This window comes from Mastigoproctus giganteus, chromosome 2 (assembly GCF_048544385.1).
Source record: "Mastigoproctus giganteus isolate SK-2022 chromosome 2, ASM4854438v1, whole genome shotgun sequence".
In the NCBI taxonomy this organism is placed as follows: Eukaryota; Metazoa; Arthropoda; class Arachnida; order Uropygi; family Thelyphonidae; genus Mastigoproctus; species Mastigoproctus giganteus.
In genome coordinates, this window is record NC_143576.1 from 84598060 (window position 1) to 84616650 (window position 18591).

The following is an 18591-nucleotide window of genomic DNA, read 5'->3' on the forward strand; positions in this document are numbered from 1 at the left end:
TCGAGGCAAATTGCTGCTATGGATAAAGGGATGGTTGAGTGGCAGAAGACAGAGAGTGGTAATCAATGGACACTGCTCAACGTGGACTAATGTTATTAGTGGAGTTCCTCAGGGTTCAGTGTTGGGTCCATTGTTGTTTTCTGTATTTATAAATGATATTGATGATGGTGTATCAGGCTTAATGTCCAAGTTTGCAGACGATACAAAGGTTGGCAGGGTTGTTAAGGACACTACTGATACTATGCTGCTGCAACAGGATCTGGAAAGGTTGAGCAGATGGGCTGAGAGGTGGCAAATGAAGTTTAACATTGACAAATGTAAAGTACTACATATGGGAAACAGTAACCCCAGATCAACGTATCAACTCTGTGGTACTACGCTGACAGTGGTAGAGAATGAAAAGGACCTGGGGGTAATTGTGCAGGCAGATATGAGGTTCTCTGAGCAGTGCAGACGAGCTGCAAGAGTAGCTCATGGTGTCTTGTCAATGATATACAGGAATTTTTCTAGCAGGGACAGGGATGTGATTATTCCCTTGTATAAGGCATTGGTCAGGCCACACCTTGAGTACTGTATACAGGTCTGGAGGCCTCATTTCAAGAAGGATGTAGAGCTGCTGGAACGAGTACAGAGAAGGGCAACAAGATTAGTGAATGGAACAAAGGGTTGCTCTTACGAAGAAAGGCTTAAGTTTTGCAAATTACAGAGCCTGGAGACTAGGCATCGCCGAGGTGATCTGATAGAGGTGTACAAGGCTTTGAATGGCTTGAGCATGCTCAATGCCGATGGAATTCTTCCTCTTGCTCAGAATAATCACCTGAGTGGGCATAAATTCAAATTGAGGAAGGACGGATGTCGGATAGATGTGCGGAAATTCGCCTTTAGCCAGCGGGCAGTTGGTTTGTGGAATAGACTTCCATCGCTTGTTGTTGAAGTTGATAGCCTAAACAAATTTAAGGCTCAGCTGGACAGGTATTTCGAACGAATTGAGGGGTGAAATGGGAGTAGTGGTTGTTTTTTTTTTTTTTTTTTCTTTTTTTTTTTGGCTGATGCTGAATAAGCTTGCTTTCTTGCATCATATGCCTCTACTAATGCTAATGCTAATGTCCAAGAGCTACTCAGAGAGTTTAACATCACTGTAGATAAGGTTGCCCAATCACTAAAGCAACCCTTTCCACCTATCATGCTCAAATTCCTTCTCCCTTAAGAACTGAATGAAGTCTGATATGCTGTCTGCCATCTACATTCAGCTCTATTCACAACACTGACCTGAACATTCTAACTTCTTGCCTATATACACACACAGACAGCTAGAAGTCTGAATCATCTGTAGGATCTGCTTCTGTATTTTTTGACTATATTATCTCTGAGTAGATTCCCTCTAAATGTAGCACATACAATGCAGTGCTGCACTCTATAGATTTAGTTTAGTATTGGGCCACATAAGAACTTGCCAATACCAACGATTTATTATATACACCGATTCATTGAGTACACTACAGGCTTTTTTCAGTGGTGACATACACTACTTATACAAACCTGTCCTGCTTTCAACAGATAATATGCATCCTCTGTGAGGGTGGTTTCAATATTCCCTTCTGCTGGATCCCCAGCCACATCGAGATTAGTTGAAACAATTTGGCTGATACTGCAACCAAAGCAGCTGCCGCACTGCATAATCTTGACCTGTCAGTCTCCTATACAGACTACAGAGAAGTAATCCATAATAAATTATATTCCCTGTGGCAAGATTCATGGCATTGGAAGGTAACAAACAAACAAACAAACTTTATCAGATCAAGCCTGTAATCAAATTACGGTAGTCTGGTCTGTACATGGAGCGGGAAGTTTTTCTTGCTCAGCTCTGCATTGGTCACAGCCATCTGACACATTCCTTTCTGCTGAGGGCTGATAATGCTTCTATGTGCAAGCAATGTGACTTTTTTTTTTTTTTATCTGTTAAGCATATTTTAAGCGAATGTACAAATTTTAGAAATGACTATTTTACCGCTTTTAACCATCTGACTGAGCCGTTATACACTATCAGGTTTTATCTTACAGTGACCACATGTATGTAGTCTTTAAGTTTTTATAAGATGTTAATATATAAAATAGGCAATTTTTTTTACTGTTATACTTCATTTTATTTATTGATGTATATGTATAAACCTTTGACGAGGTAACCTTTTCAAAAGTTTACCAATATCCCGATTTTTTTGAAATGTTAACGTTGTCCCTGCACATAATAACCATAGTCGATTTTGCAACATTAAAACCCAAATCAAAATCTAATTTTTTTCTCAATGCAAGGAATGAGTATCACTTTGAATCTTACCTCATGCTGTTGCATGGCTGATTGCTATACACACAAAAACAATTATTTTTGTAGCAATCATTAATTATAATTAATGATTGCTATTATGTGATTGAAATGTTAACGCTATTATGTTGCTATTATGTGATTGAAATTGGGGCTTAGAGGGGAACAGGTATTCTGTGTGTTATCAGACACTCAGTCTAAAACACTGATGGATCCAATATCTTTCTATTACAGAAGATTTAGGAGAAGTCTGGTTGGCCTGCCTCCCTGAAATCCACTCATGCACACCTTCTTGATGGTAAGCCCTGTTATGTCACTTAGTTGGCAACGAACGTGTAGAGTGGTTCTCTTCAAGATGCCTTGTCAGCGTGAAGAGGAAAAGACCAAACCCTCCACATATGACAGCACGACGAAACAAATGGCCCTCAGTCTCCAGCAGCTTTCACTCCCCCTCTTATGGCAGCGAGAGGATCAGAGTGGAAGCAGAGGATGCTAAGAATCTCTGGGTACAACCAGGCTGCCATGCACGGAAACTGAACTTGGCCTGTTACAACATAAGATCGCTCATCTGTGAAGACAGGATATTAGAGCTGGAAAAGGAACTAAAAAAATGTGAATTGGGATATCATTGGTTTGGCTGAAACAAGAAGAAGAAATGAATCACTTATAAGTTTATCAAATGGAAATCTGCTGTACACCAATGGAAACAGTGAAAAGGGCGAAGGTGGAGTTGGGTTTCTGGTCCATAAAGATATAAAAAACAACATTTTGGAATTCAAAAGTTCATCACCTAGGGTGTCAAGACTAATACTCAAGATTTCTAAGAGGTACAAGCAAAAGATTATAATGATTTATGCACCAACATCGAGCCATGATGATGAAGAGGTTGAAGAAATGTACACCGAAATTGAGAGTCCTCTAGATGAGCAGAAAACCCACTACACTATTATTATGGGGGACTTCAATGCTAAGGTTGGAAAAAGGCAAAACAGCGCAGAAAGGGAAATATAGGAAATTTTAGAATTGGTGAAAGAAATGAAAGAGGTGAAAGACTTGTGGAATTTGCAGAATCTCAAGGATTGTCAGTAATGAACACTTTTTTCAAGAAAAGGGTGAACAGAAAGTGGACATGGAAGAGCTCAAAGGGATTAACAACTAATGAAATCAACTTCATCCTCACTAACAGAAGATATATCATGAGTGATGTTACCGTCCTGAATAAGGTAAATGTTGGAAGTGATCCCAGAATGGTAAGATGCACACTTGATATAGATGTAGGAAAGGAAAGGAAAAAACTGACTTGAGTAAATAATATGAAGATCTTTGAGATAACAGAAGAGGAGAAAGAGCAGTATGTACTGGAACTTAAGAACAAGTTTGAGCTTCTGCAGACTACTCAGGACCAAGATATCAACAAGGAATATTACAACTTTCTGAAAGTGATAAAGCCCAAGAAACCTATAGGAAAAAAGAAATCCAAAGAAGAAAAAAATTAGTCAAGAAACACTTGTTATGATGCTCTTCATTTGTCGACAAAGGCGACAAATGAAGAGCAAGATAAACACTGACAGGGAGAAAATTGAGTATACTAAGTTATGCAAAACCATTAGAAAGAGGCTCAGAGAGGACATAAGAAGATTTAACACAAGAAAAGTAGAACAAGCATTAAGGGAAAACAAAGGACTTAAATCAGCAGCCATGAGCAGTAATACAGAAAGACAAATAATACTGAAACTGAAGAATAGCGATGGTGTACTTATAAATAGCAGAGAAGGCAGAATTCAAATAGCAGAAGACTACTATAGAGAACTATACGAGGAGCGAGGGAATGATACCAGCAGTGGGGAAGATGGATTGCAAAGTAGCAACACATACGACATACCCGATATTCTTCCTGATGAGGTAGAACATGCATTGAAGAAAATGAAGAATCGGAAAGCCCCGGGGGAAGATGAAGTTACTGTAGAGTTGTTAAAATTGGGATTAAGAGACATAACACAAAAACTGTCAAGGCTTTTCACAAAATGCATTAGAAAAGGTGTGACGCCTAAGCAGTGGAATAATGCAATCATAGTTTTGTTGCATAAGAAAGGAGATAAATCAGAAATTGGAAATTATAGACCAATTAGCTTGTTATCCCACATCTACAAGTTGTTCACAAGGGACATTACTAACAGATTAGAAAGAATACTTGATGAGAATCAACCGAAAGAGCAAGCTGGCTTTAGGACAGGATTCTCAACTATGGATCACTGCCACGAATATCACAGCTAATGGAGAAAGCAAATGAATATAAAACACCATTATGCCTGGCATTTGTGGATTATGAAAAGGCAATGTTTCAGGCACTAGAAAGACAAGGCATAGATACCCCATATATTATGATTTTGAAGAAAATATATGAGAGTGCTATCTCCTTTATTAGACTAGACAAAGACAGTAGCAAATTTAAAATCGAGAAAGGAGTTCGACAAGGACACACAATATCTCCAAAGCTGTTTACTGCTGCCCTTGAGGAAGCTTTCAGAAGATTAGACTGGTTGCAGAAAGGAGTCAATGTGAATGGAGAGTACCTAAACCATTTACGATTTGCAGATGACATTGTGGTCATAAGCCACGATCCCAAAGAATTAGAGGAAAATCTTAATCAGTTATGCAGAGTTAATAAGGATTTTGGACTAAAGATGAATATGGCTAAAAGAAAAGTAATGATGAACAAGTATGGTACAGAAAGGGACATAATTATTGAAGGAGCAGTAATTGAAAAGGTGGAGTCACATACTTATCTGGGACAAGTTATTAGATGTAATAATGATAAATGGCTGGAAGTCAAGAGAAGAATAAATTTTGTATGGATATCATTCAGGAAATATAGTCACATACTGAAGAGCAATATCCCAGTTTGTCTGAAACATGAAATAATGAACCAATGTATTCTCCCCACCATGACTTATGGAAGTGGAACTTGGGCACTCACCAAAAGAATGGAAGAGAAGCTGAGGACTACACAGCGAAGAATGGAATGAATTATATTGGGAATCAGACTGTTAGATAAGAAGAGAAACACATGGATTAGGTAGCAAACTCAAGTAAAGGACATTCTTATCAAAAATAAAGAACTAAAATGGTCTTGGGCAGGACACATAGCTCAAAGACATGAGGACAGATGGACTAAGAAAATTACAGAATGGTACCCAAGAGGAGCTAGAAGAAAATCTGGAAGACCACGGCAGAGATGGATAGATGAAATTCATGAGTTTGCAGGTAGTAAATGGATGGCCATTTCACAAAGCAGAAGAAACTGGAAAGTTGCTGGAGAGGCCTTTATCCTGCAGTGGATTGAAAGTGGCTGATGATGATGATGATTATGTGATTATAGTATTTACACATCGATTATAAAATAAATTATTTAATCACATTTATTTATAACTATTAGATTAAATAGACTGTATAAATATAAAATTTGCATTACGAAAACCATTCTTTATATTTTCAACAAATTTTATAAACTACAGAGTGAACATTCAGAAAATATCACAATAAATAGCAGTTGCATAAAAGCATTCGAGAGCCTTGAGTCGAGGCTATTCCTCAGAGGCTCAGACTAGTACTGCTTATTTCCAATATCAAAAAAAATTTAATTAGACTTTTGAACAGGCATGCTTGTTAGGTTTTAAAATAAAATTATTGACCTTAAATATAAGCACAAAATTATTGATGTTTTTAATAAAAACTGAGGATAGTATATACATATGAATCTTTGCTTTTGTCTGATAAATATTTTCACAGTTATTATTTTAAAATAAATCCAAATTGTTTGACGCATTTTAGATGCTTTATATGTGCACATATGCATTAGGAAATAAAATTAATATACAGAAAAGTCACTATATGCTTCCACCTGTGAATTTTTTATATATAAAAGTTACAAAGAGAATTAATTTATTTATATGGCTATGAAAAATAAGTAAATAAAAATTATAAGTAATAATTAAAAATCCATGCATTTTTATTATGTATATGAAAGAATCATTCATTTTTAATTACAATACTACTTGAGGTAGATGTTTCCTGATATTGATTTTTTTTTTTTTTTTTTTCCAATAAGATAAGACAGTGTGATCTCTTATCTGTAAGGGATTACAAGATACATTTTCCCCAGAAAATAATTTTTTGAATTGTTTGTGATGTGGTTCTTCCAAGTTTTCTAGTGCATATGGTTTCAGATAAATATAAAATATAATTTATATTCCAGTAATAGAAATATGCAAAACCTTCATGAGGAGTCCCTGGTAGGCTTGGACCCAGGTGCAGCATGTTTGGCTGCATTCCAAAATAATAGTGCGCAGCTTCCAAAGCCACTGCATGACTATGCAGCTTCAGAGGGAACTCTGCCAGCAAGTAATATGAAAGAAACTGGTCTCCCACTGGCAACATTTATGGGACGGGGAAGCTTCAAATAAATTATACCAGATGAAGCCTGTAATTGAACTATGACAGTCTAGAGTTCACAGGAATCATAAGGAGAAAGTTCCTTTAGCTCGATGCTGCATAGGACATAGTCACCTTGCACTTTCATTCCTGCTGAGGGGTGATGACCTTCCTATATGTGAGCACTATAACATCGTTTTAACCATAAAACACATTTTTATTGAATGCCCTAATATTATCAATGCATGCCATTCATGTTTTTGCCCTTTTAGCTTTCTGACTGAGTCTTATACACTCAATCGGATTTTATATGATAGCAACAACTTGTCTGAAATTTTCCAATTTTTACAAGCTATAAACTTATAAAAATATGAAAAATGCATTTTATTATTTACATATACACTGGTATTCTTTACTTGTTTTTAACAATAATTTTTTCAATGTACCATCTCTTTGCACAGGTTGGCTGTCATCTTCACAATGGATATACATGAGGTAGAAGCCCTAAACTTTACTTACTTCGCTACTCTGATCAAACCTTCATTAATCTGATCAAACTATTCTCTGAGGTTTGCCAACCAAGATTTCTTTCTTTTCTCTTGACTTCTTTTTCCATTGATCTTGCCCTGGATTATCATTTGCAACATCTTATATTTGTCATTCCTCATCATATGTCCTAAATATTTTAGTTTCCTCTCCTTAATGGTGTTAGTTATTTCTGTTTGTTTGTTTGTTTGTTTTGTTTGGTTTTTAGGAGCATTAGCAACTAAGGCCATATTGCTCCAGGAAATGCGGTGGTCATTCCCTGACCTTTCCGCATCTTCCGTATTTGGTGGTGACGGGCTCGAACCCTGGTCTAATCAAGAAGCGTGTGCTACTCACTGCTACTCCTTCCCACCTGGCTACGGAGGTGCCAGTTATTTCTGTCTTTTTCTTCATTTGTCTCATGATCTCATCATTCTTTATCTTATCAATCCATGACACTCTTAACATTCATCTGTGGCACCACATCTCAAAAGCATTTAACTTATTCTTAGTCTTCTTTGTCAGTGTGCAGGCCTCAGCTCCATAAAGAAGGACAGAAAAGACATAACATTTCAGTATACTTGTTCTTAAGGGAAGCATAAGATCACTGCAGCATAGAAGATTCTTCATTTTAAGGAATGCAGCACGTGCTTGTTCATTTTTTTAGCGAACCTCAATAGAATTGTCCCTGTCCTCACTCAGCATACATCCAAGATAATGATAACTTTTAACCCTTTCATTTTTTTCATTATCGACTGTAATTTTTGTTCATACTTCTTGCTTACTGATCACCATGAATTTTGTTTTCTTGTTTAACTTCAGACCAAAATTTTCACTTCTTCTCCAATAATGATTGTAAATCAATCTCAGAACTGGCTAGCAAAATAGTATCATCTGCATATCACCCCAGGGGCTCACATCTAGTGAGTATGGTCTTGGCACACCCAGGGTCCTGAGCTGGATATCATCTTTTTTCTCTTTCTTGGTGATTCCTCTCTCTCTCTCTCTCTCTCTCTCTCTCTCTCTCTCTCTCTCTCTCTCTCTCTCTCTCTCTCTCTCTCTCTCTCTCCAGGTAACTCGGGAATTTTTTTGGCTGGTGCAGCATAAGCCTCAAGCTTCCTTGCACCAAATGGCTAATAATAATAATAATAATAATAATATCTGATCATGTTTGGAGTATTGCCATTAATCTTTATCCCTTCTGTACATCCCTGAGAAATGTACCAACTGTGTGGTACTACACCTGGGGGTAATTATGCAGTCAAATATGAAGTTTGCTGAGCAGTGCAGACAGGCGGCCAGGGCAGGCCATGAAGTTTTGTCAATGATATATAGAAATTTTGCTAGCAGGGACAGGCAGGTGATTATCCTGTTATACAAGGCAATGGTCAGACCAGACCTAGAGTACTGTGTACAGGTCTGGAGGCCTCATTTTAGGAAGGATGTAGAGTTGCTAGAACGACTACAAAAAAAGGGCAACAGGATTGCCAAGAAAGGCTTAAGTTCTGCAAATTGCAGCGCCTGGAGAGTAGGCACCTGCGAGGTGATCTGATTGAGGTGTATAAGGCCTTGAATGGGTTGAGCAAGCTGAATGCTGATGGGATTCTTCCTCTTGCTCAGGTTAAGAACCTGAGGGGGCACAGTTTCAAATTGAGGAAAGACAGTTGTAGAATAGATGTGTGGAAATTTGCCTTTAGCCAGCAGGTAGTTGATTGGTGGAACAGGCTTCCATTTTTTGTTGTGGAAGTGATAGCCTAAATAAATTTAAGGCTGAACTGGACAGGCAAAAAAACCTTCCCATTTCACCCCTCCATTTGGAACAAATGGAGGGGTGAAATGGGAGGGTATGCCTCTGCTAATGCTAATCCCTCTGTAGCTTCTTTAAAAAAATTTTCAGCATACACGTTGAACAATACGGGTGATAGAATACAACCTTGACGAACTTCTCTTTTAATTTCTACCTCTTCAGACTTATCTCCTTCTATGTATACTTTTACTGATTGTCCGCAATGCAAATTCACAAGTATTCTGATGTCCTTGCCATCAATTCCAATCTTCTCTAGAATTTTGAATATTTTGGCATGTCTTACACGATCAAAAGCTTTCTCATAATCCAAGAAGCAGATGTATACCTCTTGGTTCACATTGCTACATCTTTCTACTAGAGTTTGAACTGCAAACACTCCCTAGTACCCAGTCCTTGCCTGAAGCCAAATCGAGAATCACTAAGTATATCCTCACACCTTTTAAAAATCCGATTGTGTATAATCCTCAGAAGTATCTTCAATGCTTGGCTCATCAAACTAATTGTTCTATATTGAGAATGTCTATTTGCATTTGCACCTTTGGGAATGGGTATAAACGACGATCTTAACCATTCTGTGGGAATTTCTCCAATATTATAAATCTTTTTGAGCAGATCAACCAACACATACACTTTAATTATCTTTAAAAGTTCTGTCGGAATTTCATCAGGACCACTTGTCTTTTTGGTTTTGGCATATTTAATTGCTAAGATCACTTCTTCCTCCATGATACTCGGTCCTTCCACATTTTCAATCAAACTTTTCATTTCTGATATATTCTTGCCAGCATTCAAGTCTTTCTTCAATTGAAACTGCAATCAATCCGTTCTTCTTTTTTAGAATTCCATTACCAGTTCTGAAGTGTAGCCCTAACAATATATATAAATAGGTTACTAACAATAATTCATAACCTATTTATATATATTGACATGGCAACCTATTTTTATAAAAAATTATAAAAATAGTTTGTTTATAACTTTTAACATATTCAATTCTTGACTTAACATATTTAATTCTTTCATAAGTTTCCAATGCACCATTAAAAATCAAATCAAATCATTTTGCAAATTATCAGAGTTTTATAAAAAAAAATATTTATAAAACTGATCTATTTATAAAAATAGTTTCTGTAAGAAAGGAATGGAAAAGAGATTCCATAGCCGTGAGAACTGAATTCTCACTTCTATACATATCCATGAGTGTCGCGTGAGTGGCTATAGTGATTTTCTAAATGATTTCAAAGCTCCTTCTCTCACAGATCAGCTTCCTTAATGTGGGTGCCTGTATACGATGAAAGGATCTTCCAGCCCACATCCTAGGTTCCAAGACAACATAGGATTCTGGCATCTTTGCCATGTGGTAGTTGAGGGGGGACCCAGCTTCACATCATTTTGACCACTGCTTCAATAAGACAGAGGGATCTGGTATGGCTTACCCAATTTCAATCAGCTAGTGATTTCATCTGCTAGGGTCAACCATGTCAATATTACACCCCTACCTTTGTGGTCTAAGGGACAGGATTCAGGCTGGTGAAGGTGTGTTATTGTTGTTGTTGTTATTTGGTTTTTTTTAGGAGCATTAGCAACTAAGGCCATATTGCTCCGGGGATATGCGGTGGTCATTCCCTGACCCTTCCGCATCCTCCGTATTTGGTGGTCACAGGCTCGAACCCTGGTCTAATCAAGAAGTGTGTGCTATGCACTGCTGCTCCTGCCCACCTGGCTACGGAGGCACCAGAATGTGAGTATATGGTGCTTGAGTAGCTGTGGTATCCTACTCTTTAGTACATTTGTTGCTTGTCGGGTGGTGGACATCCCTTTGGGTACTATTGCAGGTGGAGAGCCTGGGCACTGAAACAAATAATTCTTATGAACCCTGATAATGTAAATTCTTCTGGTGGCTCCAATGCAGTCTCTATCAGAAAACCATGACCTTGAGTTAGAACCACTGAAAAGAAACCCCAAACAGAAACTGCATCAAGACCTATATCTCAGTTCCTGATTATGCATTCTAACATTGAGAAAAGTATATGAAAGATCCCCATATTTTATTCAGAAGGACCTTGCAGGATTGTCAACAAGTTGTCCCAAATGAAGGACCTATCCTCACTGAGGGTGGGGGGGAAATAAATAAATAAAAAGAAATGAATTTTTGACTGCTATCAAAAATTCTTTTGATGCTAGTCAAAAAAAATACTCATGCACAGAAAAAGAAATCTAGCCCCAACAAGAAACATCATCCTTTTTTTTTAGCTTTCCAACATCACCTAACTCCATTACAGCCAGTTGTATTTTCTACACAGTAAGACCATATACGTACCAAATACATTCCACTGTTTTAATTGCCAGAAATATAGATATTTGCATATTGCCTGTTTTGGAACTCTTGTCTCTGCTCAGTGTGGTGCCAAAGACCATAGGAGCACCCAGCATACTCCCAAGCATTCCAGTAGTGGGAAGAGGAAAAGGAAATCCAGAAGTATGAAGTGGAGTTTAGCATTTCATATGGAAAAGTGGTGTAGCTAATAGCTACCAAGAAACCTATGTACACTCAGAAGGTTTCAGAAACCAATGCTGGACCTGTGACATTGTCCATTTCTCTTCCAAAGTGGAATTAACATCTTTGAGCCCCAGCAGGAACAAATCAACCTTTAACATCTTTAATTAATCATTAATCATGACGCTTGCACAAAACACTTGTTTCTGATATACCAGATCAACTTCAATGGTATCTTTCTTAATAAAGCCATAATTAGTTGATGTGTAACAGACAATTCAAACAGAAATCCATGGACATAAAAATCCTAGATAAACTAATGTTTGATATTATATTACATTTTAAAAAGTTTTGTAGCTGTATTTTAATATAAAATGTGTATGTTGTCAGTGAAATTTAATTTTTAGTGCAGCATGGACATTAAAAAACCTGTTTTTTCTGAAAAATCTCCTGTTTTCCTCTTGATCTTCCATAGATTCCACTGATCTTCCAGAAACTTCTTCCCCATTTGAATTGCTTTTTCCAGAAATTTACTTTATGATGAAGGTTATCTTTAATATAAAAGATATAAAAGGCACACATTGGTTTTATAATGCATTTTATGATATATTATTTTACACATTGAATGGATTTAATGCTTTGAATGGATTAACCTTAAGCTTTCAACAATAAAATAATTCAAGGTTCCATAAAATTATTTTCGTGATGTTTTAACTACTCCAGTGCCCCTGATACCATTAATTTTCATTTCACCGACAGATAGACAGACAAAGATGGCTTTATTGCATAGCCTGCACCTTAGCAAATTACCAAAATGACCTCAGCCAACTCTTTTTTACTGATATAGTGGTTATCAATGAGCACTGCTGTTCTTGGACTAATAGTGGAGTTCTTCAGGTTTCAGTGCTGGACCCATTGTTGTCTTCAATATTTATTAATGATATTGATGAAGGTATATCAAGCTTAATATCCAAGTTTACAGATGATACAAAGATTGGCAGTTTAATTAATGAAAGTAATTCAGGTAAGTTACTGCAACAAGATCCAGAAAAATTAGGCAGATGGGCTGAGAAACGGCAATTGAAGTTTAACATTGACAAATGCAAGGTCCTGCTTGTTTGTTTGTTATTTGGGGTTTTTAGGAGCATTAGCAACTAAGGCCATATTGCTTCAGGGATATGCGGTGGTCATTCCCTGACCTTTCCGCATCCTCCGTATTTGGTGGGCACAGGCTCGAACCCCGGTCTAATCAAGAAGCATGTGCTACCCAATGCTGCTCCTGCCCACCTGGCTACGGAGGCGCCGCAAGGTCCTGCATATGGGTAGCAGTAATCCAAGAATAACATACCAACTGTGTGATACAACACTGAATTAGTGCTGAATGAAAAAAATCTGGGGTTAATTGTGAAGTCAGACATAAAGATTTCAAAATCCCATGGACTGGTAGTGCAGCCCATGGGATTTTGTCAGTGATATACAGGAACTTTGCCAGCAAGTATAAGAAATAAGGCAATGGTTAGACCAAATCTTGAATACTGCATACAGGTAGAAATCTCATTTTAGAAAAATCTGCAGAGCTGTTATAACTGATGCAGAGAAGGGCATTGAAATTAGTGAGGAGAACAAAAAGATACCAACAAATTCTTCAGTTCTGCAAATTGCTGCATCTGGAAACTAGGCACTTACAGGGAGATCTGATTGGGGTGTTTAATGCTTTGAATGGATTAAGTAAGCTAAGTGCTGATGGTATCCTTCTTCTTGCTCAGACAACATATTAGGGGACATAAATTTTAATTGAGGAAGGATGATTGCAGGATAGATGTTCAGAAATTTGCTTTCAGCCAATAGGTAGTTGTTTGTTTGAAGAAACTTTAGTCTGGTGTGATGGATTGGGTTGAATGAATTAAGGAAGGAACTAGAGAAATTATTAGAGCAATCAGACAGGTGATATGAGATTTTTTTTTTTTTTGCTGATGCTGTATAAGTTTGCTTTCTTGTATTATTTTCCAATACTAATATAAAACAAATAACTTGTACTGCATAAAAATTAACAAAGTGGTTGTTACAGTCAGAGTAGAATACTGCCAGCATTTGTGGCTAGGGATATTACTTTTGTGTTATAAAATAATGTAATGAAAAATGTTTAAAGGAGAATTTCTTGTTAATTTAAATAACTGTTTTAAAAACAGTTGTTTAAATTAACAAGTTTTAAAATCCACCAGTTTTAAAAAAATCATATTTTAAACTATAGTTATTGTTTTTTTTAAAACTTTGAGAATATAATTTTTTTTTTCCATCTGTGATTGTTAAAAGTATGCTTACAATTAAATGCTGATCCATTGACCACAGTTTGGGGAGCACTTTGGGGAAGAACTTTTGAGGACACTTGTAGTATCCAAATATTTTAACATGAGAGTATGCCATTTTATTTTGAATTAGTTTTTTTTTTTATTTGAAAATGTTTTTTCATTTAGTAATCATTATTACTGCAGAATGCAATGAAATACTAAATATTATTTATCACTAACCCCAGTTTTGTTATCCTATTGCTGTATTAGTTATTAAATTTTCTCTGAAAGTTTATGTCCAAAGTGAGTGTAGTTAAAAACACCAATGATTACTATCATACAGCTGATAATTTTATTAATGAAAATATAACTGTTTCAAAGTCAGTTGAAGTTAACATGTTTCCCCCCCCCCATTCTCTTACTGATAGGAATGTGCCCATTGTTATATTCTGTGACTGAGAGTGTGTTAGGTAGACCTGGATGGGTAAGAGTTGGACATGATATCTGTTACTATCGAAACCATTACATCAGCGCATCTACATTATCAATTGTTGGGAAAGAAAAACCTTACTACACCCTGACATTTACCATAAAGTTTAAACATTCCAATGACATCTGCTATCTGTCATATCATTATCCATATACCTACTCCTTACTGCAGGTAAGTATTTTCTTTTTTTCTTTTATATTATGTATTTTTAGTAACTGATGGTAAACAGTGGATTACTATAGGAAAAATTTAACTTCTAATTTATATATTGATAATAAATAACATTAATACTTCATTGACATTCTCCAGTTAATCACGGTTTATGTTGCTAATTTATTGGGTAGCGCACGGGCTAGTGGTAACTTTTATGGGGATCTTGAGGATTATGTTGCTAATTTATTGGGTAGCGCACGGGCTAGTGGTAACTTTTATGAGGATCTTGAGGATGGTGGATGTTCATTCCCACCAGGATAGGAATACATTTCACAGAACTTATTATTTAATGCTTGTTTTACTAATAAAATTCATACATAACAAGTTTCTATTCACATTATTTTACTAACATGAAAAACCTTGCCAATTCACCCATCCATTTGCTCCAAATGTTTTTCTAGTTCTGCCTTGAATTTATTTAAGATGTCAACTTCTACAATGACAGATGAACGTTTGTTCCAGCAATCAACCCCCCCCCCCGCTGGCTAAATGAAAATTTCCACACATCTGTTTTACAACTGTCTTTTACTCAATTTGAATTTATGTCCCTTAAGGCGATTAATCTGGGCAAGAGGAAAAATCCCATTAGCATTGAGCATGCTCAAACCATTTGGGTCCTTATACACTTCAATCAGATCACCTTGCAGGTGCCTAGTCTCCAGACACTGTAATTTGCAAAACTTAAGCCTTTCTTCCTAAATCAACCCTTTGTTCCATTCATTAATGTTGTTACCCTTCTCTGTAATCGTTCCAGCAGCTATACATCCTTCCTAAAATGTGGCCTCCAGACCTGTATACAGTACTCAAGGTATGGCCTGACCATTGCCTTATACAAGGGGATAATCACATCCTTTTCCCTTCTAGAAAAATTCCCGTATATCATTGACAAGACACCATGTGCTACCCTTGCAGAACGTCTGCACTGCTCAGAAAACTTCATATCTGACTGCACAATTATCCCTCAGTTCCTTTTCATTCTACCACTGTCAGTGTAGTACCACACAGTTGATACGTTATTCTGGGGTTACTGCTACCCATATGCAGTAACATTAATGAAATTTAACATTTGTCAATGTTAAATTTCAGCTGCCACTTCTCAGCCCATCTGCTCAACTTTTCTAGATCCTCTTGCAGTAGCGTACTACCATTAGTGTCATTAACAACCCTGCCAACATTTGTGTTGTCTGCAAATTTGATATTCCTGATACCCTAAGAACCCTGGGGGACTCCACTAATAGCATTAGTCCACGAAGAGCAGTGACCATTGATTACCACTCTGTCTTCACCCACTCAACTATCCCTTTATCCTTAGCAGCAATTTGCATCCAACGCCACACTGCTCCAATTTGTGCAGCAGTCTTCCATGTGCAACAATATCAAAGGCTTTTCTAAGATCCAAATATATGATATCAAAGTTATTCTTTGCATCCAGTTCCTTTGTGACTATATCATAGTATCCAATCAAATTGGTCAGACAAGACTTCCCCTTACCAAACCCATGTTGTGTCTGAGCTATAACTGAAGTCTTGTCTAGATGATCCTGCAATGCTTCTTTAACCAGTGCCTTTATTAATTTCCCTGGAACAGAAGTTAAACTAACAGGTTTGTAATTACCTGTCTCCCCCTTTGGTCCTCCTTTGTGGATTGGGGCCACATTTGCACATTTCCAGTCCATGGGTACCTCCTCTCAGTCCAAGGAAGCTGTCATAATTATAGCTAGGGGGTTGCTTGCTTCCTTTGCTGCTGCCTTTAATATAACTGGATCGATTCCATCCAACCCAGGTGCCTTTCTTATGTTTATCTTCAAGAATTTCGCCACCACTTTGCTCTGATTTTTACAAAATTATTAAGCTCACTGCCAGAGTTTAATACACCTCTGGCATTCCCCCCCTCATGCTATTGAAAATACTCATTCAGTTCGTTAGCTACCTGAGCAGGTTCATCAACAGTAGAACAATTGATATCAAGTGAGCCGAGAACTCTTTTCTGTTTTTCTTTGCATCCTTTGACAAAGATTTCTCGTAATTTGCCTTCGCCTGCCTAACCTCCTGTGTGACTTGATTACAGACCAGCTTATATCTACCACAGGCTTCTGTGTCACCTATTAATTTATATGTATCCCATGTATTTTTCTTCTCTACCACACGTGTCTCATTAGTTTATCCGACATCTATTGAGGCCTAAAACTTGAACAGTATTTCTTATTTGGTAAGAAAAGCCTAGTAGCTTCCGTGATTAATTCATCGAATGCTTCCCATTTAGAATTTGCTGTTGGTAACATCATCAGTTGGTCCCACTGTATAGAATTTAAAAACTGTCTCAGACCACCGTACTCATCTTTTCTAAAGCAAAAATCCTTCCCATTACCCCTGATGGTAGTTACCTTTTTGAGTAAATACCACTTCAGCACATTGGGATCACTGCCACCTAGTTACTTTATCTGCAGATTCTTAATGCATGAAGAATCACTACTGATAATCAGACCAAGAGTGTTACACCCTCCAGTTGCCTCCCGAACATACTGCTATAGAAAACAATCATCCAATAAATCCACAAAAGCCTTACTAGTGTGCGAGTGACCAACCCACAAATTCCAGTCAATCTCTGTGAAATTAAAATCCCCAATTATAAGACACTCAGATTTACTGGCGCACTCTATTTCTCTGCCCACTTGCTCATTATACTCATCAGATTCATTTGGCCTATAATCTGCTATCCTCAATTTTGCTTTCCTAGTGCTTATATCACACCAAACTAACTCGACACTGCACTGTCCACCTATGTCAACTGGCTGCACTTCCTTAGATTTTATGTGTTTTTTAACTAACAGCTTAACCCCTCCTCCCTTCCTATCCTGTCTATTCTTCCTGTACACATTGTACTTCTCAAATTCCAGTTCTGCATTACTTATATCTGTGTGACACCACATCTTTGATATTCCAACAATATCTGCCTTTGATGTTCTGACCAACATCTCAAATTCATCCAATTTATTTACCTAACTCCTAGCATTTTGTGTACACGCAAGTATACATACACCTGTTCTTATTCTTAGCTACTCTAACACAGCCCATGTATTTACTTGTTCCGCAATGACTCCCAGCAGTCTCTGGAATCCCCTACACCTTGTTTTCCAGGCTGCTGCTCATTTCAATAGAAGCAGTGCAAGAATCACTTTCACCTCTGCCATCAGCTACTGTTAATCTATTAGTCCATGGTATTCCCCAAGCTAGAAGGTTTCTGACCCACCTAACACTGTCTTGATAGTATCAGCAAATATTTTTGCACCCTTTCTATTTAAGTGTATCCCATTCCTGTGAAAGCACTCTCTCTCCTGTTAACAAGCACAGGCCAGGCTGAGAAAAATTCTACCCCTTTAGCCTTGCACAGTCTCTCCAGGTCCGAATTGATCGACAAGGCTCTCATCATATACTCCCTCCTATCGTGTGTGGGCAGAATTGCAGACACTTTCAAATTTAACCCTAACTCACGGCTTTTTTTCAACATTGACTTGTTAGCATTAGCATTAGTAGAGGCATATGATGCAAGAAACCAAGCTTATGCAGCATCAGCCAAAAAAAAAAAAAAACCACTTCCACTTCACCCCTCCGTTCGTTGAAATACCTGTCCAGCTGAGCCTTAAATTTATTTAGGCTATCAACTTCCACGACAAGGGATGGAAGTCTGTTCCACCAACAAACCAACCACCCTCTGGCTAAAGGCAAATTTCCGCACGTATATCCTACATCTGTCTTTCCTCAATTTGAATTTATGCCCTCTCAGGTGACTGTTCTGAGCAAGAGGAAGAATCCCATCAGCAGTGAGCATGCTCAAACCATTCAAGGCTTTATACACCTCTATCAGATCACCTCGCTGGTGCCTAGTCTCCAGACACTGCAATTTTGCAAAACTTAAGCCTTTCTTCGTAAGAGCACCCCTTTGTTCCATTCACTAATCTTGTTGCCCTTCTCTGTACTCGTTCCAGCAGCTCTACATCCTTCTTGAAATGAGGCCTCCAGACCT

The 18591-nt window shown here is 37.5% G+C and overlaps 1 protein-coding gene across 1 annotated transcript in view; it reads left to right on the forward strand.

The window, feature by feature from the left end:
• LOC150089381 (cytosolic carboxypeptidase 1-like) overlaps positions 1 to 18591 on the forward strand; it is a 669910-nt gene that overhangs the window by 502103 nt on the left and 149216 nt on the right. The window contains exon 17 of the mRNA XM_090389963.1: positions 14294 to 14526. Within this exon, the coding sequence (XP_090246089.1) occupies positions 14294 to 14526 (233 nt within the window). The remainder of the gene's footprint in view (positions 1 to 14293; positions 14527 to 18591) is intronic.